This window comes from Anolis carolinensis, chromosome 3, assembly GCF_035594765.1.
Source record: "Anolis carolinensis isolate JA03-04 chromosome 3, rAnoCar3.1.pri, whole genome shotgun sequence".
NCBI classification, from domain to species: Eukaryota; Metazoa; Chordata; class Lepidosauria; order Squamata; family Dactyloidae; genus Anolis; species Anolis carolinensis.
Window position 1 is genome coordinate 110071717 of NC_085843.1, and position 23500 is coordinate 110095216.

Sequence of the window (23500 nt, forward strand, 5' to 3'; positions counted from 1 at the left end):
ACATCAAAACAACAAGATATGAGTGCATAAGCTCCATACTTTCTCTGTTACTGGAGGGAACTTGTATTCATCATGACAAGTAGCCAGGGACAAAGTGTGTAGATTAGACACTGGAAGTAGGTTTGATTTACGCTCTTCTCAAGGAGGTGAAATGAATTCCTTTATGTGGCTAGTGCTAGTAGAATACTACAAGAGACAATCACTCTTCTGCCTTGATGGTATCTTGAAAGGGAGGGCAGGCCTAGAAAATTGCTCAAGTAGCTTTCTCCAGCCTGGTACACTCCTGCTCTGAGGGCTTACAACTTTCATTGAAAAATAAAGATCTCCATGTGCAAGCAGATGGACCAAATTTATTCTTTGAAAAGATCAGCATATTTTGGCTTTGTAGACAAATAGATTGGCCTTTTTCAGAAGCTATATTGAAACAAACAGAAATACATTTATTTACTTAAAATCTTTTACAAAGGGACAACACATAAATACAATTATTTAATTATATATACTAAGATAATAAAATTGTGATTACATACCATTCATTAGTTTGTCTTTACTACGTTTACTTGGGTGCCAAATCCATGTTTACTATGGTTAACATTTTAAATGTTTTACTATGCCAGTGTGTAAACTTTTCATATTTGTGTCTGTATTTTCTGATGTATTTTACTTTGGTTTGTTGTTTTTACCCAGGCTTGGCCCCATGTAAGCCGCCGCGGGTCCCTTTGGGGAGATGGAGGCGGAGTATAAAAATAAAGTATTATTATTATTTTATTGTATGACACAGCAAACAAGATAGACATGCTGGATTTCATATCACAAAATCACAAGTCGAACACTTCCCAAGTGTCTAGGACTGTGTGATGTATTTTCGGATGATGCGTGCAGATCCCAGTAGGGTGGCCTTTTGCAGTTGACAGATCGTAATTTTGTCAATGTCTATTGTTTCCAAATGCCGGCTGAGATCTTTTGGCTATTATTATTATTATTATTATTATTATTATTATTATTATTAGACTACCAGAAGAAATTTTAGGAATTCATAAACATTTGGATTACAAGTTCCGTCATCCCCAACACTAGAATTGCTGGTTATGGAAGATAAAAGTTTGAGCCTCAAACACTAATATAATTAATGTTTTAAAATGTTGAACATTTCTTATCTGGAATTCTGAAATCCTTCCAAAATACAAAATTGTTCACATGGCTAGCTGAGAGTGACACTTTTGCTTTCTGATGGTTGAATCCACACAAACTTTGTTTCATGCACAAAATTATTAAATGTATTACCTTCAGCCTATGTGTATAAGATGAATATGAAACATACATGCATTTTGTGTTTAGACCGGGGTCCCATTTCAAGGAGTACCCGAGCTAAACCATCTATTTGGTTCAACGAGGAGTTGGCATCAATGAAGCAAAAGAAGAGAGGACTAGAGTGCGTGTGGGATTTAAGGCTGAGCGAATCAAACTGAACACGACTATGTTCCTATCTTAGGGCATATGCCGTGGCAATAGATGCTGCAAAGAATTCTTTCTTTGCAGCTAATATTGCGTCTGCAAAGAACCATCCAGCGGAGCTGTTTCGGGTTTGTTAAATCCCGTGCCCCAGGACGGGATCCCTGACAACTCGGCAGCCCGCTGTGAAGCATTTGCTCGGTTCTTTGCGGACAAAGTCGCTTTGATCCGCTCTGGCTTTGACACCATATTAACGGCAACTTCCGAGGATGTAACACGAGCACCTGCTTGTCCCATTTGATGGATTCTTTTCAATTGGTGCAGCCTGAGGATGTGGACAAGCTGCTTGGAGAGGTGAGGGCAACCACATGCATCCTAGACCTCTGCCCATCTTGGCTAGTGAGAGAAGCCAGAGGGGGATTGGCCGAGTGGGTGAAGGTGGTGGCGAATGCCTCCCTTCGGGAAGGCAAACTTCCAACGAGCTTTAAAACGGCTGTGATCAAACCGCTGTTGAAGAAGCCATCACTGGACCCCACTCAATTGGACAACTATTGGCCTATTTCCAATCTCTCTTTTTTGGGCAAGGTCGTGGAACGTGTGATGGCCGCACAACTCCAGGCATTCTTGGTAGACACTGATGTTCTAGATCCGGCGCAGTCTGGCTTCAGGGCGGGGATGGTACCGATACATCCTTGGTCACCTTAGTCAATGATTTACGCCGGGAACTGGACGGGGGAGTGTGTCCCTGCTGGTTCTGCTGGACCTCTCAGCAGCCTTCGATACCGTCGACCACGGTATCCTTCTGGGACGCCTTGCTGGAATGGGGCTTGGAGGTATTGTTTTACAGTGGCTCCAGTCCTTTTTGGAGGGCTGCTCCCAGAAGGTGTTACTGGGGAACACCTGCTTGGCTCCACAACCATTGTCTTGTGGGGTCCCACAGGGTTCAGTGCTGTCCCCCATGTTGTTCAACATATACATGAAGCCACTGGGAGAGATCATCTGGAGTTTTGGGGTGCGGTGTCATCTGTATGCAGATGATGTCCAGCTCTGTCACTCCTTCCACCTGTCACTAAGGAGGCTGTCCAAGTCCTGAACTGGTGTCTGGCAGCTGTGTCGGACTGGATGAGGGCCAACAAATTGAAATTGAATCTAGACAAGACAGAAGTCCTCCTGATCAGTCGTAAGGCTGAACAGGGAATAGGGTTACAGCCTGTGTTGGACGGCGTCACACTTCCCCTGAAGACACAAGTTCGCAGTCTGGGTGTTCTCCTGGACTCATCGCTGAGCCTGGAACCCCAGGCGGTGGCCAGGGGAGCATTTGCACAATTAAGACTTGTGCGCCAGCTGCGCCTGTTCCTTGGGAGGTCTGACTTAGCCGCGGTGGTCCACGCTCTGGTTACATCCTGTTTGGATTACTGCAACACGCTCTACGTGGGGTTGCCTCTGAAGATGGCCCAGAAGCTCTAATTAGTACAACGGGCGGCAGCCAGATTGATAACTGGAGCAGCATACAGGGAGCATACTACCCTCCTGCTAAGCCAGCTCCAATGCTGCCGATATGCTACCGAGCCCAATTCAAAGTGCTAGTTTTGACCTATAAAGCCCTAAACGGTTCTGGTCCAACTTACCTGTCTGAACGTATCTCCTCCTATGAACCATTAAGAACATTAAGATCGTCAGGAGAGGCCCTGCTCTTGGTCCCACTTGCCTCGCAAGCGTGGGTAAAGACTTGGCTTTGTGTGCAAGCATTTAATGAGTAAACAGTATATTATGGTCCGAACTAAGGTCTACGTGCAAGGTCTTTGGAAGAATGGAATTAAGTAACTATATGTTTTTAAGCCTGTATAATATGTTTTTATTAATTATTTCTTAATTATTGTTAATTGTTTAAAGGTATTGCTGATTTTTATTTGTTGTGGCATTGAATTTTGCCAGTTGTAAGCTGCCTTGAATCCCCTCGGGTGAGAAAGGCGGGGCAAAAATGTTGTAAATAAATAAATAAATAATTAATTACATATATGCAAATACAGGTATTTCAAAATCCAAAACACTTCTGGTTCTAAGCATTTTGGGTAAAGGATTGTTGTTTATTTGTTCAGTCACTTCTGACTCTTCGTGACCTCATGGACCAGCCCACACAAGAGCTCTCTGTTGGCCATGGCCACCCCAGCCTCTTCAAGTATAAGGATATTCAACCATTATTGTTTTTAAAAAAATAGAATTTCAAACATTTCAAATACCCCAAAATTTAATTATTCCCAAAGTGGACATCTGTTTAAGGTTTTGTGTGAGATTTTGGGAAAGATTTTTCAGTTCTACAAAAACGTTAATCTCTGCCATCTAAGCCTTACAAATATAATTAGTTATATAAGAATGCACTTTGATTCAGTAAGAAGTTGCTTTGAGTTATTAGCATATTTCTAGGATCCAAATATTTTGACTCAGTCTGTGGGGCAATTTGTTTTGTTCTAATAGCACAGAGGTTTGCAAATACACGAGGATTTAATTTATATGGGAACACTTCTTGAGGATGTGTTCACCAAAAGCCCTTGAAATCAGAAAGAGGTCAGAAGGGAAGGATGGAGATAATTCTACTTGCCATCTGTGACTATACCCTCAGGTGAATTCATCTGCTTAATGTAATATCTAATTAATTAAAAATCCTCTTATTAAAACATCAACAACTCTACCTATAGCATTGGTTCAGTAAGAAGTTTCTCTGTGCTGTTAGCATATTTCAAGGGCTCAAATATTTTGAATCTTGGTCTGTGGGGCAATCTGTTTTGTTCAAATTGCATGGACTTTGAGCATACATGAAGTCCTATTTTGCATGGAACAAAATCTGCCCCAGGAGGTGTTCACTAAAAGCCCATGAAATCAGGAAGAGGTAAAACGGGAAGGAGGGAGCTAATTCTACTTGCCAGCTGTGACTGTACCCTCAGGTGAATTCATCTGCTTGATGTAGTATCTAATCAGTTAAAACCCTCTTACTTAAACATCAACAATTCTACATACAACACTACGGAGGTTATTATAATACAAATGAACTTTCATTCTTTCTTTCTAAAGGTATCACTTCACTTTGCCTAAATTCTTCAGCGCAAGGTCAAAAGATAGCTGTTTTACAGAGAGAAGTCCCCTGTTGAAAGTTTCCACTGAAGAAAATGGGTAAGGAATTATTTTAAAAAGCATACCACAGTATCATTAACTGTTAGTGCTGGCTGAACTGCTATTGATTTCTGAGGGACATAGGCTTGCACTTGAATATAGCCTAGGGATAATAAATATTTACTAGGAATGTGTGATCTATTTAAAAAAGGTTCAAAATTCATTGCAAAACAGGGAGGGGAGCTGCCGTTTAATTTCTAAATGGTTTCTAAATGGTACTTGGTGAAAATTTTGTTATTATAATGAGAGTAACAAAACTTAGTTACTATTTCGTTACAGTAATTCTGCATGCATGTAATTAAATTATTATTATGGGAGAAAATTTTTCTCCCTCATTTTTAAAGCCATTGGAGTGAAACTTGCTACAATAGCAGAACTCATTTACCACTGTTAGCCCACCAAATTCCAGAACGTTTCACTTATCCATGGATTTTTGGGGAATTTTCAATTTTCAATTTAAAAAAACCCCCCACAAGAGCTGTCTCTTTGAATTTTCTATACAATGACAGGAGATAACAGGGGAATCATTCCTCCAACTTGGTGAGTGTGACAATGTACCTTGTCACACTCACCGCCACAATTGCCACAAATCACTGCAGGTCGTGGCAATCTTGGTGATGCCCACCCAGGGGACGTGGGGACCTGTCACCCTGTGCCCTGCACCATCCTTGTTTCCCCCCTAACCCATCACACCGGGGGGGGGGGGGCGCACTTTAAGCTGGTTTGACCTATCTTTCCTTATGGAAAGACGGGGAGTCTCCCATCATGAGCTGCCAGCAATTTTTTGGTGACAGCAGGGTTTTTGCAGCAAATTATGCACAGAACCACTCGGAAATACTTTTCTGGGGTGCAATGGGAGCCAGTAGGCTCTGTGGCTGAAATAGAAAAAACCACCACTGCCGCTGAATTTGGGTCCATTTGAAGAGGTTCATTATGTGTATAATGTTGTAATATTTGTATGCACGATGTGATGAACTGGGATTGAATCCTGGTCTCAAAAATAATAATCCAACACTCAAAACATTCCACCATGGTGGCTCTATCATGTTTTGGTAGTAGACCCCTTCAGCAACTGGTTGGCCTTTGTGTGAGTATTGGACTAGTCAATAATTTTGAACTTCATTGCACAGAGATGGCAAACTGGCACAGTAGTAGGACTGTCACCTTTTGTGATGCTCTTTATTGCACAATGTCACGAGAAGCCCATTGCCGGTCTATCACTTTGCTGTGATGTCTATATATTGTGTTTCTAGTCTATTCCAAGGGTAGATGGAATTCCATTTAGGCTTTCATTTATGTTACTGTTAACCATTGTTTATTTTGTGTATTATATAATTGTATTGCTAGAGATTTATTTGGCTAATGTTGTTGCTGTTGTTGTCACATTCGAATCTTATTTTTTCCTATTTTTTCCATTTCACATAATTTCATAATTTCACTACATTTGTTGTTGTTATGTGTTATCAAATTATTTATAACCCAAGGCAAACATATCACATGTTTTTGACAAGATTTTTTGAGAGGAGGGCTGTCCTTGTCTTCTCTGGGGCTGAGAGATTTGTCCAAGGTATCTCAGTGTGTTTTCATGGTGAGCAGAGAGTTGAATCCTAGGCCGCTTCCAGATGGCAGGAAAGTCTGCACCAAACTGGGTTTAAAAACCCAGGTCAGGGTAGCCTTTGGCCCCACACCTCCTCCTAAACTACGCACTTTCCCCGGGGCGTGTCTAGATGCCCCCTTGGTTATCTTCCGGGATGGTACTGAGACACCCAACCTCCCCTCCCCCAAGGCTTTAAAATACAACATAACTTACCTGGCTGCTATTGACGTCCTATCAGACATGTCCTGGTGTGTAGAAATAATGCTCCAGGAGAGGGTGAGGGTGAGTAGGAAAATCTCTCCTCGTCCCCTCCTATCCTGGAGCATAATTTCTATGAGCCTGCACAGAGGACTACACATTCTCATCCTCTGAAAATAACATGAGAAACTCTGTAGGTTTCTATAGCTGCCCTTTAATACATTACATGCTGTTTTAATTACTTGCTTCAGATACTGTGGCAGATGACATTATTGCTCTGACATTGAAAAATGTCTCATAGCTTCATGTGCCTGTGTTGTCCCATCTCTATATCATGGCTGTGTTCACCAGAGATTGTCATTCTTTGCTTTGTTGCTCTAGGCTGCACAGACTACAAAATAGGTGGCTTTCTCATGTGAGACAGAGTGGGGTGTGTGTTGATTATTTGGCAATTTTGTTTTACAGGTTTATGGCTGTTCATAATACAGATTTCACCACAGATGATGACTCTTGGGAGAACAGCTCAGCTGAATTTGAGCAAAGGTTTCAGCTGGGCAGTGAAATGGCCAGTCTGTCCAGATCTTCCTCAGAGAAATCTGAAATGTTGGACCACTTTTATGTCAAATTCAATTTATCCAAGATGAGGTATGAGTCCAGCCTTTGTTTCACTGTTAATGTTTCTGCAAGCATTGAAGGCTACAGAAAGAATCAAGAAATTGATTTCTTCCCTTCAGCTAATGAGGAAAATAATGCTCCATACATTTAGTCATATCCTGCCATCGATCTTGTGCAGATCACCCTCATGAAACAGATGATAGTATCTGTTCAGATTTATAGCCCCAGGAAACAGTAGGGGATTAGCTTACAACCTCTCAACTCGTATATTTGATAACTCACAGGAATGGCAGACATCTTCAGCACAATATTACACAGGTTCCTAGGAGATTCTGAATGTCTAGGAAAAAAAAGTATACTTCGAAACACTGGTTATTATCATTGTGTTTGAAACTTTTGACTTATTTGAGTTGTTCTCTGGAGAAATGACAGGTCAAAATCACTTTCATTACATAGGTTGAGCATCTCTTATCCAAAACAAGTGGGACAAGAAGTAGTCCGTATTACAACTTTTTGGGGGATTTGGCGTCACCATCAAGGCTGCAAGGCTGGGCAGTTTGTATCTTGTGGAATTTTTGGTTGGCCAGTTTGAATAGCAATTAATAGTGTCGGTGTGGGAGGTTTGAATGATGGAATTAGCGTCCTTGATTAGTATTTAATGGTCTTGTAGGTTGAAAAGTTGTTTGTTTTCTGTCTGGAGGAATCGTTTGTTGCAACCATCAAGGCTATTCAATACTTTTCAACCACTCCAACCAACATTTCCCCTACATACAAAACCCCCAAACTCTGAAACCACAACACTACTCTATCCTAATCAACCTGGCCTACCAAGAATACCCTATATACAAAGCGATCAGCCTTTTCACCTATTCAGTGCCATTCAATCTACCCAAACAAGGATTCCCCTACTAAGCAAATAACCAGGCTTCAAAGCACCTCTTTCATTGACGCTACGACTCCAACCACTCCACAAAACGTCCAGACTTTCAGACTGCAAGCCTATTCACTCCTATTCCACCTGGCCAACAAATAATTCCGATAAGCCATAGCAACGCGTGGCTGGGCAAAGCTAGTGATTATATAATTATAATAGCAACACCAGGGGCCACCTAGTACAGCCCCCTTCTGCCATGCAGTAAAAGCACAAATTGAAGCACTCCCAACAGATGCCTATCAGGCCTTCATAGTACTAGTAGTATTTCTAGTAGTAGTAGTAGCAGCAGTAATAATAGTAGTAATAATAGTAATAATAGAAACTCCAGGAGCCATCCAGTCCAACTTCCTTCTGCCATGCAGGAAAAGGGTTCTGGAAGCAAGGAAGGTGCACGGGAAAGGTCTGCATGGAGAGATAGGGAAGGGAAGGGAGGAAGGAAGGAGAGGAAGGGGAAGGGGAAGGAAGGAAAGAAGGAAGGAAGCAAGTCCTTTATGGCTACGGACTCCAGCCTCAGCATGTTCCAGCCCTCAATTTTCTACATTAAAATATGTTGGACTGGATCCCATAGTTAATCACAACCTTGGATAGACCCATTTAATCAATGAAATTTAGGCCCACAACCGTGTGTGTGTGTGTGTGTGTGTGTGTGTGAAAATGTAGGGCTTTGACCCATTAAATTGGCATTCCACTGAGAGGCTTAGATCTAAAGAAAAATAACTGTTTTACAGTAGGCTATATTTCACCACATATATTTCTACTTGGAGCTACTCAAGACCATCAGTATTAGCTGCATCTCTTCTCCAAGCGTCTTAGTGTTTCAGGTACCATTATTCAAAGCAGTAAGAACAGTAGCATGTATTCTGTAATAGAGTAAAAATCTAATCAGAACTGAAAACTACTATTCCAAGCTCTCACCAGATTGTAGATATTGACATTTGAAATGATTTTTAATTATATTTAGAGTACAAAGAGATTTGATGTCTTTTGTGTTACAAAGCGATAGAGTTTGCATTGCCTCATATTATCTGGAAGCCTTTGTTTGTGCGTGTGTGTGTGTATGTTTTAGAACTCCTAGATTTTCTTCCATGTATATTTAGAAAGTGTGAAACCAGTCGAAATGTTTGCATTCCATTGTTAATCAGGATCAAGTCTTGTATGTCCTTCTGCTAATGAATTGCCTTGTTCCAAGTTCTTAACCTATATACTCGTGTTTAAGACTATACATTTTAGTCAAAAACTTCAAAAATCTGGGTCAAGTTATTCATGAGTCAATGTGAGTACTGTACAAGTACCTTAATTTGAGAAAAAGGAACCATCCCCTTCTCTGAACAGAGTGCCAAAAGGCAAGAACTTTTTCTGGCCCTAGAGATCCTAAAAGAAGCACCAACCTCTCTACTCTCTCTGCCACAGCACTGTTTCTGATCTTTTTTTAATGTCTTGGTGAAGAAATGTCAGTGGTAGACAGAGATGGTTGGTCTCCTGAAACAGCATTGATGCTTTCTCTTCTCCATGGAATGGCCCTCAATGTATTTATCAAAAGGCATAATTTTAGTCCCAAAATCTGCCTTCAAATTATATATGAGGTCAACTTATACATGAGTATAAATTTTCATTTTGTGCTTAAACATAAAATTTATATATAAATCTTGAAAATGCTGACCGTTAATTTTCTCTATTGCACTATGGTAATTCCTTTTTTTGCAGAAAACAAGTGGGGATGCTTTATCAGCCCAGAACATAATTATGATTTCATCTCAGATTTGGAACTGGAACTTTTTTTTACTTATAACCATTGTGCATCACAATTTGGTAGACACAAATAATACAGACTACATATCAAAATACAAAACAACAATAACAACAACAAGAACAAGAACAAACTTTATTTTTAACTCACCTTCTCTCCCAAAAGGGACTCAGGGTGGTTTCCAAAAATGAAAATGGCACACATTCAACGTCATGTAAGATCATAAAATAAAAATTGTACATACAATTAAAACAAATTAAATGACTTTAGTTAAAAATATATAAATCAATCAGTCAGGCATCATAGATAGTACAATTAGACAGTTAAAATCTGCATAAAAATATAGCTCTTCAATAAATTAAATTATCATTGTCAACTTCGTCCACCTGAATGGAATCAGTGATATTATTCATCCTCCTCTCCATAAACCAGTGAACAGAAATAGGTTTTTAATTCTTTCTTGAAGAAGAGGAGTGAGTGGGCTGTTCCTATGTTCTTTAGGGAGGGAGTTCCAGAGGGAAGGGGCGACCATTGAGAAGCCCCCCCCTCTCGTTCCCACCAGCTGCGCTTGAGACAGGGGTGGGACTGAGAGGAGGGCCCCCTCCGATGATCACAGAGTCTGAACAGGTTTGTAGATAGGGACACAGGTTGTCAAATAGTCTGGGCTTTATAGGTAATAGCCCAGAAGCAGACCGGCAGCCAGTGGAGCTACCGCAAAATGGGGGTTGCCCGCTCCCTGTATGGCACCCCAGTTAGTAATCTGGCTGCTGATCTCTGAACCAGTTGAAGCTTCTGAATTATCTTCCAAGGCAGCCCCACATAGAGAGCATTGCAGTAGTTCATGAGAGATGTGGCTAAATCATGGACAACCATGGCCAGATCTGGCGTCTCAAGGTATGAGGGCAGCTGGCACACAAATTGTAATTGTGCAAAGGCGCTCCTGGCCACCACTAACACCTGGGGTTCCAGGGTCAATGATGAATCCAGGAGCACCCCCAGACTGTGAACCTGCATCTTCAGGGGGAGTCTAACCCTATCCAGCACAGGCTGTAACCCCGCTCCCTGGTGCCCCTTACGACTGACCAGGAGTACCTCTGTCTTGTCTGGATTTAATTTCAACTCATTGTCCCTCATTCAGTCCATTACTGATGACAGGACCTGGTTCAGGACCAGGATGGCATTCTTGGCTTTTGGTGGAAAGGACCCTCTCATGTCATTTATATTTCTAAAAGGAAAGAAATACCTAAAAAATGCTAAAATTGCTAAAAGTAAAATTGCTAATAATAAATTCCCTTCTAAAATGAGAGACATATTATTCCCTCCTCCACATTACAATGTAAATAGTTTGGAAAGACAAAAGACCATTCTATTTACCTTGCTAAATCACGTCCTTTCACTTCATATATTTGGGTATATACTGGTAGAAGTGTATTGTATTATTGCATAATTTAGGAATTACGAAGTGAAAAACAAAAGCATATTGTGAAGGCTTTTATTTGAAGTATGTCTTTTTTAGTTTTCTTTTTGGTTCATCTTTCATATGGCAGATGGTTTCAAGCAACCAACCCTCATTAATTACCCAAAGTGGTAAAGCTGTATGAGGGGACTGTACCACATTGTATAAACTCACCAGCTGGAGTTAATAAATGGAACAGTGACTATGGCATATTGTGAATTGCCACTACATACAATAGCCCAACTGTCAATACAAAAGATTAGTAGACCTTTATAAATAAACCCAGAACCTGCTGCTCGTAATATCTGTTTCTCCACATAGTTTTTGTTTTCTTCTCATACCCTTCCTTCTTAACCTTCACTTTTTCTGGCTTAATCATGGATATATTAATGCGTTCAAAGCAGCGTGGAATTTCCTTGTTCCTTATCATTGCTGTGTAAGCACAGCCGGATGTAATTGCCCTAGTTAGGTAGAGCGGTTGGCAGCTACTCTTTGCATTGTTTCCTTTATGCTGTAGCAGAAATATACTCCTTCTGAAAAATTGTTTTTTGAAATATTTTTCAATACTGCATTGCTGAATAAACTTGCTAGCATTTCCAGATGCTGAGACAACTTAAATTTGCAAACCTTCACCAAGAACCATGCATGTTGTAGAGCTAAACAGTTGAGAGATTCAGAAGCAAGAAAAAATTCTTACAACTTAGTGTTCATGCTTGGTGGTCATCATTATAGATCACCCATGATGAGATTCACGTTCTAATATACAAAGCGTAATCAGCTATAGATGTGAACTGCTTAGATATTTTATTATAGCAAATGTTATAATGATATATTCTAAGGCACTCTTTTTGTGAAATATGCATATACAAAATGTTGGCAGTGGCAGAAGCAGAGTGCATACTGTGGTTAAACACTGCATATTATTCATTGTACATTACTCATTGCACATTAGTACCCAGTCATTGGTATGTGTTGGGTAGCATTATTATTCTCCATTGGGGTTGTATCGTTCTGGTGCAGTGTATCTCTCCATGAAGATGTGTACTGCCATGCTAGGGGTTGTCGGATTACAACCAAAATATGTTTCTATACACCAGGGTGGGCAAATGTAGCATGTCTAAGGCCCACTTTTCTGACTTGGGCCCACATGGTGACCACAAATGAAACCCAAACTTCAAAATGGCTGAAAATCCAATTTTGATTCTCAGATTATATTTTAACATTACACAGCACAGCAAAGACGTCAAACTAATTTAAAGCATTAACTATTCCAGGAGAAGCAATTTGTTGTCTATTTTGGACCTCATAAAAGCCAGTTTGGGCATTTAAAGGTGAGTTTGGAGGTTTCTCTCGTGGGACTTCTATAAATGACTTTGATATAACAGCTCAAGTGCTTTGTCCAACCACTTGTTATACAGATTCTGTAGTTCTGAGGTTGTGCACTAGAATAAACTTTTCTGAGTATCTTCCAGTGCACCGCTACAGACAAACATAAAAACATTCTTGGGGACTGCATGACTCTTGTTTTACACAGATTTTTTTTATTTAAACCCTTTTATCCCTTCTATCCTGCCCTTTATCACAGGATTTCATGCTTTTGTACAATAAGCATAATCTAAACATTTCCAGCTGAAAAAGCACACATAAATAGAAAAAAAAACATATTAAATGCAACAACAGCAAAAAACCATATTGGTCACACATAAATCAGCCCCATTACAACTCCAGGTGGAAGAGGCTCAGAAAACGGCAAAATGGATGATGTCCCCATGAGAGAAATATTCTCGGAATTCTCCTCCAATTTCCCAAATCCCTCAGAATTTTCTTGGAAGAAACCAAATATGATGTCAACTGTCCTGCCAACTTTGTGTCAGTTTCCTGTCAAAACTCAATAAATTGATAACTACAGAAATAATATTGAAATCTAGAACACATATAAAATGACTGCATATTGGGGAGCCAATATATCCAATGATTCAATTGCCCCATTGTTTTCTAAGCATAATTAAGTCTGAATTCAATCCATATGATGTCCTAATGCCTGAGTCTTGTTAATGGATAAGGGAGAAAAGATTTTCAGACTTTCACATTCAAGAGAAAATAAAGCATAAAAGTTAGCAATCAGAGCTGCATTTCACCAAACAATGGATGTATTTTAATATATCTTGGGTCCCAATTCTAAAAGAAATATTTTGAAAAGCAATTCAGTTGGCGAAAGTTACATCTTGGAGGCTAGTTGGAAGTCAACACATATTTTGGACCTGAGCTGGTGGAATATGGATTAGTATTTACTTTCATATTGTGCTGTAATATAATTGTTATATATTGGACAGGAAAAGACATAGTGATTTCTGCTCTTGAATAGCTTGAATAAAGCTAGAAATTGGTGGAGGCTGCTGACTCTGATGTTGGTCAGGCAAAGACTCTTCTCTAGGTTTTTGTATAAACATTAAAAAAGCTATCCAAGGTGGTCTCCAAAATATTCATATCAAAATCTGAAATAGATTTACTGCCTTTCTGACACTAGTGCCTCCAGCTCCATGGGCTGGACATTTTAATTTTGCTTGTCAGAAATTCCTTGCAGGATGCTGAAGCTGGCATTTTTATTTATTTAATTTTGGGCAAATCAAGGGCACAATTTTCTATCTATATTTATGTAAGTTGAAGAGATACTTTGCCCCCACCCCCAAAAGCCCTAGCATGATTTTTCAGGATTTTTTGAGAATGCTTGAAATATACACCCTACCTAAAAATAAGCCCTAGTTACAGTTCATAAAAATCAATTTGAAAAAATAAGACATCCCCTGAAAATAAGCCTGAACACATCTTTTGGAGCAAAAATTAATATAAGACCTTGTCTCATTTTTGGGAAACAGGGCCTTTAGTAAAGAGAAGTTATGCTAGCTATTCCTGATGAAGCAGTTGTTCTGAAGTCATTATCCAAAACCCATTTTTAGGGTCTTTTTCTCCTCTTCTTTGATCCAAAGCATTTTAGGTGAAAGAGAAAAATAGCTTTCTTCAGCCACCTCATTCTGATGAGGAACAAGCATGTGAGGGAACAGTGGATAGTGCCGGTCCCCCTTGGGCACACCATCACATCTTCTTCCCACCCTATTCTGTTGTCTCCATATCAGGGCTACAGAGCCTGGAAAAATTATTTTACAATGAAATAATATAGTTCAATGCAGCATGTCATTGCTTGAGATGACCATATATGTCAGGCATTCAACTCCCACAATTCCTAACAGCCGGTAGGGCCAAAGTTTGTCCATGCCTGATATATGTCCTGCAGACATATGTGTGTTGTTTTCATAAGAAAACCAACTCAGGTCGTCCAGAACAGGGTTTAAGCTGATGTCAGGAATATGAAAAATCATGTTTTCTTCCTTTTAAAATGTTGAAAGGATCATTTTATAGACCAAAACCTGCCCTGCCCTGTGCATGTGTATATATGAGTCCATGTGTGAAGTGTTGTCCAAAATGTAAGCTTTCAAGTTCTGCTCTTTCTACAGCACAAGGCTTTGACTGAAACCGAGGAAGCTCTGCTTCCAACACAAGAGCTATTTGTCAGCTTTCTTTCTCTCTCTCTCTGTGTTGAACTAAACAAATCCTTCCTAATAAAACATCTTGCTGTGGATGGGATTGCAAGCCTCCTTCTTGCAAATTACCTGGCAATACAAAATTGGATGTGTGAGTCATTTGGGCAACTGCTTTTTGATACTTTTCTCAGCGTGTGAAGCAGCTTTTAAAGTAAAGTGCAGATGCATTAGTGGCTTTTAAAAAATCCCACAGAATTGGAGTGCCAAGGTCTTGATGATGCTAGATGCATGGTTCAAGGTCTGATTGTGGCTAGCTGCTAATCTGTTAAAAGCACGGATTCCAAAAGGGTTGTGGTTAGTGATGGGAATGCTTTAAGTGCCACAGTTTATTAATAAAATTACCTCCTCCTCTCGCAAGGTAAGCTCTACCACCATGTCAATTTGCCCAGATGAGTTGCTTTTTTAAGATCATGCACATCTGGAGGATTTAATGGTCCCTGGATTTTATTGTCCTTTCGGGGTGCCTGTCTCGGTTACCATTATGTTAATGTTATTTGGAAAGGATCAAATTAACCTTGACAAGGGATGGAGCTGTGGTGACCATAATTAAATTTGTACTATAAATACTTTGAAATATGTAAATATTACAGTACTGCACATTTGGAAGGAGCACGTGGCAAAAACCAGAGAGAAAGAGCTCTAAAAGAGGAATGACATGCTATTTGTGTTTAAATATATGATATGAATAATCTTAAGGTAGCAATACTCGTTCACCGGTATTTAATTTTTAATTTGATTTGGTTCCCACATGCTAAGATTATAGCATTTTTCAAATACAAAGGCAATGTATTCCTCATAAATACAAGTGCAGAGTTCAGAGCTAAAGCATATGAATGTAGTCAGCATTAACTTCAGTCCCTGGCAGTATTGAGAGCAGTTTAAGATGAAGTGATGAAAGGGGAGGAACAGAGACTGAAATTTCCTCCTAGGATTCCACAAAACAAGCCTCTCACATCTTAGCTTTTAACGCTGAAGAGTGAAGAATGCCTTGCAGTGGACAGTAGTAATAATGTTAGTTTGAGTGACCTGAAGTGTCCTCTCTCTTTGTCTGCCTCTCTTGACCACTCTGTGGTGTAAACTCATACTCAAAGAAATGTTTCTCCACATCTTCTTCCCATCTAGATACTCTCTTGATCTACTAAAATAGTGCTAGATCAGCACCCTGAGTTATTATCTTGTCTTAAAATTGAGTTCCTACAATAAAATGTACTCCTTTTCTCAAAGGCATTAGTGAAAAGCATTGCTCCTTAAATCAAGATCTCTACCCTTCATACATACATTGTAACACGTTCCTGTATGTATCCCACTGGCCCCTGCCTAGATCATACTGCATCATTCACCAGAGTCCTGTAAATATGTGAATGAACTTGTAGGAAAGAGCCTGCCCCAGGCTTATAAAACTTCAGGACAGATGTGACACATGTACACTTAATACTTAGCTCTACCTACTAACTGTTTAATGTCACAACAACATACATTTTAATGCCTTTGCTGAACATTACTGACCACTAGCAATTAGGATGGAGAAACAATGTGATGTTCAATACATTATTAAAATCTTCTATATGTTACAGAATGGGAAGGGGAGGTTGCTTTCATTGCACCCACATATTTAACCCAATGATCTGTTTTCTCCCCCATGGATGGCAGGGAGCAGGGTCAGGGATGCTTTTGTCTCAGAATCAGGAGAGCTATGACCAGTCAAGAGTATGCTAGATGGGTTGTTTATATGATCTCCTTATTTTACTGCACAACGCCATAAAAAGTCAGTGATGGATTTCCCATATAGTCTTTGATAAATGACTCCTTTCCTGCTTTAGTGTCTCGTGGAAATGACAGGAATGCTAACTGCCAGCCTTGGATATTTGTGATGTGAATGAGTGGAATAATATATTTTCCTACTATTTGTTCTTAGTAAAAAACTTCTTCTTTATCCTCTCCCACCCCCACCCCCCTTTTCTTCTTCTTCTTCTTCTTCTTCTTCTTCTTCTTCTTCTTCTTCTTCTTCTTCTTCTTCTTCTTTTTTTTACAGATGCTGCTTAAGATTCTTCAAGGTTTCTGGCCTTTTTATCTTTGTAGTTGTATGCTCTGTAAGTACTGGATCTCCAAAGTTTCCAAATAATTTTGTATCTAAAGTTAACTCTGGCAGTACAAACGAGGCCTTGAATGTTTCTCATTCTTAGGGTTACAATAAGTAGAAATTGGCTTTAACGGCAGTTAACGGCAGAGCTTTTTTTCCTCTGCATCTCCTTATTTCTAAGTAAGTATAAAACCTGGGAGCCCCTGATGGCACAGTGGGTTAAACTGCTGAGCTGCTGAACTTGCTGACCAAAAGGTCGGTGGTTCAAATCTGGGGAGCAGGATGAGCTCCTGCTGTTAGCCCCAGTTTCTGCCAACCTAGCAGTTCAAAAACATGCAAATGTGAGTAGATTAATAGATTCCATTCTGGCGGGAAGGTAATGGTGTTCCATGCAGTCATGCCAGCCACATGACCTTGGAGGTGTCTACTGACAATGCCGGCTCTTCGGCTTAGAAATGGAGATGAGCACCAATCCCCAGAGTTGGACACTACTAGACTTAATGTCGAGGAAAACCTTTACCTTTACCTATAAAACCTGGGTTGGATTGGAGGATGGATTAGCAAATCCAAAGAAGGCTGAAATAACTTGAAGATGTACACTTATAAAGCAGAAGTAGGCAGCTTCAAGAAGTTGAATGAGTTCTCCATCTTCTGCTGCCACCAGAGTCCACTTTTTCTTGCTTGTGCAGACTTGGCCTTAAGGATTTTAATAAGAAACCTGAAACAACTCATTTTTTAGTCTAGACCAGGCATGGGAAAACTGGTCCACCAGATGTTTTGGACTTCAACAGGGCCAAAGTTTGTCCATGTCTGTTCTAGACGTTATTTTCACCAGGAGAAATATCACTGGCAGATACAGAAATTTGAGTATGTTAGAAATCTAGAAAGATTTCTAGCAATCTGAAACATGAAAGTCATGAAGTTTTTGAAAGAAATTGGAAGCTGGCCTTAGCATATCTGATGGGGGAAACTAAGAAATAAAAACAAGGGGAATTTATTGATTCAGAAGCACAGAGGGTTAAACAAAATTATGCATAAACTCTACGTTGTTCAGTGTCGGGAGTCAAGGTGGTGGGGCGCACTGGGGGTGGGTTGAGGGGTAATTGTATTGTGGGTGGTGTGTTGTCTATGTATGTGTATGTTTGTAATGTGTATTGTGGGTGTTTTACAATTTTAAAATAAAATTCTATTAAAAATAAAGAAATTTGAGTGTTATCTCAGAAGGTTTTCACATGTAACAGCTTTTCCTTTTCCTGAATCTCTAAGATAAATGTTCAGTTCAGTTTGAAATTTAATTGCTTAAAATAATAGATCATCACAATGTAACAACACCGAGATGATAAAAATACCAGCTAACAAAGTAAAAATATAAAATATATCATGGAATTTCCAACATTATTTCTAAATGTTCAACACTTACCAGTAAGTATTGCAATATACAAAATGAGGCCATAGGGGCAGCAAAGCTTCAGACTTTTGACATTCCTTATAATAATTTTCACGGGCATTAGCATATGCCATTAAAAAGGTTTCAGCTCTTCTAGTGATACTAGAATCTTTATTAACAAACAAAAATTCTATTTTTATTGGTTGACCAATTGCATTTAATAGATAGCAGCCCCGTAAGGTATTTTTCTCTAAATTATTTTGAGAAAGAACAACTAAACAAATAGCAAGGGACTTCATCCAGCCACAGTGACAATAATGGAAATGATAAAGGAGCTTAGCTAGTGCAGATTTGTGAGTCATTTGCTGAAACCTGGCTAACGTTTGCTCTCTTCTTAAACAAAACTTTTCAAATCTTAAATTTGTCCTTGGACCTGGATAGTGTTTTAAGTATTTTGTACTATGGGAAGGGGGTTAACTGAGGTGAAAGATGCAAAGTCTTTTTGAATGTCAAACAAGCTGTGTAGAATGTACCCAAATAGCTTGTTCTTGCTTACAGTCCCATGTTAATGAGATTATTCTTGTTTGGACCCAATGAGTTTGCAAAGGGATCGGCATCACTTCTAGGACCAGAGGTGAAAACCTTTTTTATTTCAACATTGTAGATGAGTTTGTGAGATAAAAATAAGCAACAGACTGCTTGTTTAATCATGATAAGAAAGTCTAGGTTTCCTTTGTAGTGTTTCTAGATCATAACCCAGTTGTTCCCAATCTGCGAGTCCCCAGATGTTTTGCCTTCAACTCCCAGAAATCCTAACAGCTGGTAAACTGGCTGGGATTTCTGGGAGTTGTAGGCCAAAACACATGGGGACTCATAGGTTGGGAACCACTGTCATAACCCTTTGAAAGAGACATTTTGTTTAAACATTTGGTAATTTACCACATTTACTATTTAATGTACCCCCAGGTTTTATTTAGCATTCATCCTGAAAATGGAACACCTTGGCAAATGCTGGCTGTGTCACCTATGGAGAGCTATGGTATCCTTTACCAGTTTTTTATGTATGTGTTTTTTTAAAAAATAACAAATATAATAATGAACTACAGCGTCATAGACAGTAGGGGGATTCAGAAGTGTTTGATATGAAATTGCAGTCTTTGCTTGCTTAATTAAATACTGACAGTGATTTATTTCTTCCGTGACCTTGATGCTGCCTCTTGGGACTGTTCATCCAGTGAATTCATTCATATGTAAATCTGTTTCCCAAGTTTGCTTCCTAAGTGATAATAGGAACTTTTGGATAATTGTAACAAAATGTGCAAATAGAAGAAATGTGCAATTTTAAACTGGAATGTGGTTAGATCCTCCCTTCCATTCCATTTCTCTTTTATTTTACAGCTTGAAGTTAGTTATGATCAAGTCCACATTTTCTGCTTGGAACTGTGATGTATGGCATTGTGGACTCAGATAACCCAGTTCAAAGCAGATATTGTGGGATTTTCTGCCTTTATATCTTGGGTTATATGGCTGTGTGGAAGAGTCCTTAGTTACACAACCCTATCTGCATTTTTAGATAGGAGAGAGGTTCCCAAAAATCTGGAAAATTACAAATTTCAGCATGCTTCAGTTCCTGTATTGGTTTTGTTTTAGGGGTGTGTGTGTACATTGCTTAAGGTACTGGCTGAACAAATTTCTTCCCCATCCTTTAATGTGGCTTCTTATTTATACAACAGCCACAATCTTGCCCTGACACTGGCACCTACAGTGCGGTACAGTATGAGAAGGCTTTATACTCAGTTTGAATCACATTATACTTTGCCACAATGCCCCCATAGTGGGATATTAAAAGCAACTCAGGGCATCACATGTGAAAAATCTTTTGGAACACATCCTGTCTCAGCATGACACAGCACTGCAACCCAAGACTTTCTTATGTTTGACCAGGAAGCCTGTAATATTGTCTACCATTTTGTCCTTGGAAAGACTACTCTCCCAGAACAACTGCAATCTCAGTGTGAAGGAGACAGCAAGGTTGCTGTTGGTAAGGAATGAGTGATGGCGAGAGGAGTGAAACAGGAATGTGAATATCTTGAAGATGGAGTATCAATGGGAGCTAGCCAGGCTGTAAATCCACATGACGAGGCTTGTACAATGGCATCTGGTGACTGGTGGCATTTGGTGACTTTCCCCTTTCAATCAGTAGAGCCAATACTGCATTGCACGGCTTGCCCTGCTCCCCTCCCTCCTTGTCCTTTGGCTCACCGATCGGCAGTGGCAGCTTGCCAGTCTAATCTGCATCTGCAGAGGCCGTTGCTGGCACAGGGCCCGAGAACAGTTTTCCCATTTGTTTTCCAATATGACCAGATCACGAACACATCGATGTCTTAGAACACAAAGAGATGCCTTCTTCTTGTCCCACCAATCTTTCTTTACTGAGCTCTCTCTTCTGAGTAAGTAATCTCCAGGGTTTTTTTTTTTTATAGCAGAGACAGAACTCAGAAACTGAAGCACTTTGGTGTATCAATGGAGTAAGGACTCACGGGATGACGCACTCAGATGTTCTGATAAACAGGGATAATGATGTCATCTGTCATCCAGCTCAAGCTTCATGGTTCCCTCAAATATAGTATCTAAATAAAGCAGTACTATGCGTAAATGTAGTGCAACTAACCAACAGACCCTTAAACAGTATTTATTAACTCACAAAGTGGGAAACATACTATGGAATAGAAGAACTTTATTATCACTGTATAACATGCAACAAAATTAATTGCCATCCCCAATACACATTATAGGTAGAATTACCAAAACCAAACACCCATCCTTCCACATTCTAATCACTATTGCACAATCCTTAATGCCACATCAGTGTGAAACCATACAGTTCAATATAGTCACAGCTCTCCTCAGACTAAATATGCCCAAATTCCTTCATAAGGCATGGTTTCTAGACCTTTGAGCATTTTGCTTACCCTCCTCTGGAAATGTTCTAGCTTATCAATATGCTTCCTGAATTGTGGTGCCCAGAACTAAACACAGTCCAAGTGAAGCCTAACTAAAGCAGAATAGAATACTACTATTACTTCCTTTGATTAAGACATTATTCAGTCTAGAACTGATGCAGCCTAGACTTGCATTGGCTTTTAAAGCAACTGCATCACTCTCTTAGCTGCTTCTTCTGATGCCACTCCCCAAAGACCTTCCTCTTAAGTCAGGCAGTGTTCCAGCTGCACTGGGTGCTGAGGACTAGGACTTTGGGAAATGACAACTGCAGTGGTCTTCTGGTCATTGGGTGCATCAAGAGGGGCAGCTTGGGAGACCCCCTCAAGGTCCTGCTGCAACTACTTGTCTCAATATCCCAGAACCTCAATCTGCAGCACCTCAGAAACTCTTTGGTTGGGGTGCTGCCTGACATAAGACGTATGATTTTTGGGGTCATATTCAGTCATTAATGACTGCAAACATGCATGCCCAAAATTACAGGAATATCAATCTAGTTTATAATCTCATAAATATTGAACAGGATTCTGGTCATGTAATAATAATTGGATGATGACAAGAACATTGTTAAAAACCCCATTTGAATACTCGGGTCCTATGCAATGAAGCTTGATCTTTGGCAGAAGAATTATTTTCTATTATAATAAAAATTGCAATACTGATGTTGGAATTGTTGTTATGTGATTTTGAGTTGTGTCTGACCAACCTTAAGGTGATCCCATCAGTTAAGTTTATGGCTGCGCAGGGAATCAAACTCTATTCTCCAGGGTCATAGTCCAACACTTTAAACCAAGTTCTTAATTTTTGGACAAACTTTGTCAGTAACATATTAGATGTTGCATTAGCAGCAAATTGCAAACAATGTCATATATTACAACAATACAATATTTTATGAGCTATTCTTCTGATAATGTGAAGTATTTGGAAGTGGTGTGGTCATGGACAAGTCACAAAGATCTGTTCACTCCTGATGGCAATGAAAATAGTACAACTGATTGATTAGTAATAATCAAAACAGCTACCCGAATTATTGGATTCTCCATGGGAGCACAAGCAGTGAATGCCTGCTCTTCAAAATGTATTTCACTATGTTACTGCTTGAGCTAATACTGTGCCATCCATGCATGAACTTAATGCTAGCAGGTTCTTTCAGTCATTATCTCTCTGCCCACTCACATACACTTGCAACACACCGGGATTATTTCTGCCTCTGGCACAGTGAGGAGGAAGAAAGAATATGTATGGACTATGTCTATGCTTGACAGGGAGCACTGAAGTAGACAGAATAACTTAGAATTATGTGTGTTGGCTGATCACGCATGTTGGTTGATTAACAGACTTTTAAAAAATCTGTTAATCACCTTTTTATTTTTAACAAAGAGTGATGTTTTTGGAACATTTCCTTTCAGCCAAAAGCACTGGGAGGAGGTCTGTTATCAGCTCCGTGATTAATCTGGCATGGCTTCAGGCCACCTTGCTTCCCCTCTTGTCTTTCCTGCATTATTGATTTTCTTTACATCAAAGTCTCCCCAATTCATTTTGGGAAGCTCGTCACTGAGATGGCTTTTCTGATGCTATCAGATATGAACAGACATCTCCCCTTCATCACTCTGCCAATTCAGCTTGTATGTGCCACCTTGAACTGATGGGGATTTTCCATATCTATTAAGATCTGCTCTGAATTTATTTTGATCACAAATGCATTTAGTTTTGCACATTGGCAATCATTCAAATGAAATAGCTTTTGTGTAATGTTCCAAAATGGGGGGGGGGGGGGGTTGCTGTTCCTGTTGCTTCCTCTGTGGCTTATTGGCTTAAAAGCTTTTCTATGGGTGATGCCAGGGTCTATAACTCTAGGACATGAAATGTTCTGCTGGGTATGTAGCTTGTAAATGTAAACATTACAAAAACAGTAAACGAGAAAGGAAACATTTTCAGACTTGGGTTACAGGAATCTTCAAGTTGTTCCTTTCCCTGAGTTAGATAGGATCATGTACCTTCTTTTAGGATCATGGCTATATTATCAAATAGTCACTCCTTCCTTAATTTATATTCCACCGTACCCTCATAGAGGGACTCAAGGCAGAAAAGTACAATAAAAGGGCATGTTCTTAAACATAGAGAAATTGAGATTAAAACAGTAATAAACAAACACCGGAGCCCCAGATGGCACAGCGGATTAAACTGCTGAGCTGCTGAATTTGCTGATCGAAAGGTCGGCAGTTCAGATCTGAGGAGTGGGGTAAGCTCCTGTTGTAAGCCCCAGC

General features: G+C 39.7%; 1 protein-coding gene across 1 annotated transcript in view; it reads left to right on the top strand.

The window, feature by feature from the left end:
* oca2 (OCA2 melanosomal transmembrane protein) overlaps positions 1-23500 on the top strand; it is a 279317-nt gene that overhangs the window by 74504 nt on the left and 181313 nt on the right. The window contains exons 3-6 of the mRNA XM_008107105.3: positions 4522-4620; positions 6881-7060; positions 16799-16856; positions 19200-19272. Of these exons, the coding sequence (XP_008105312.1) occupies positions 4522-4620; positions 6881-7060; positions 16799-16856; positions 19200-19272 (410 nt within the window). The remainder of the gene's footprint in view (positions 1-4521; positions 4621-6880; positions 7061-16798; positions 16857-19199; positions 19273-23500) is intronic.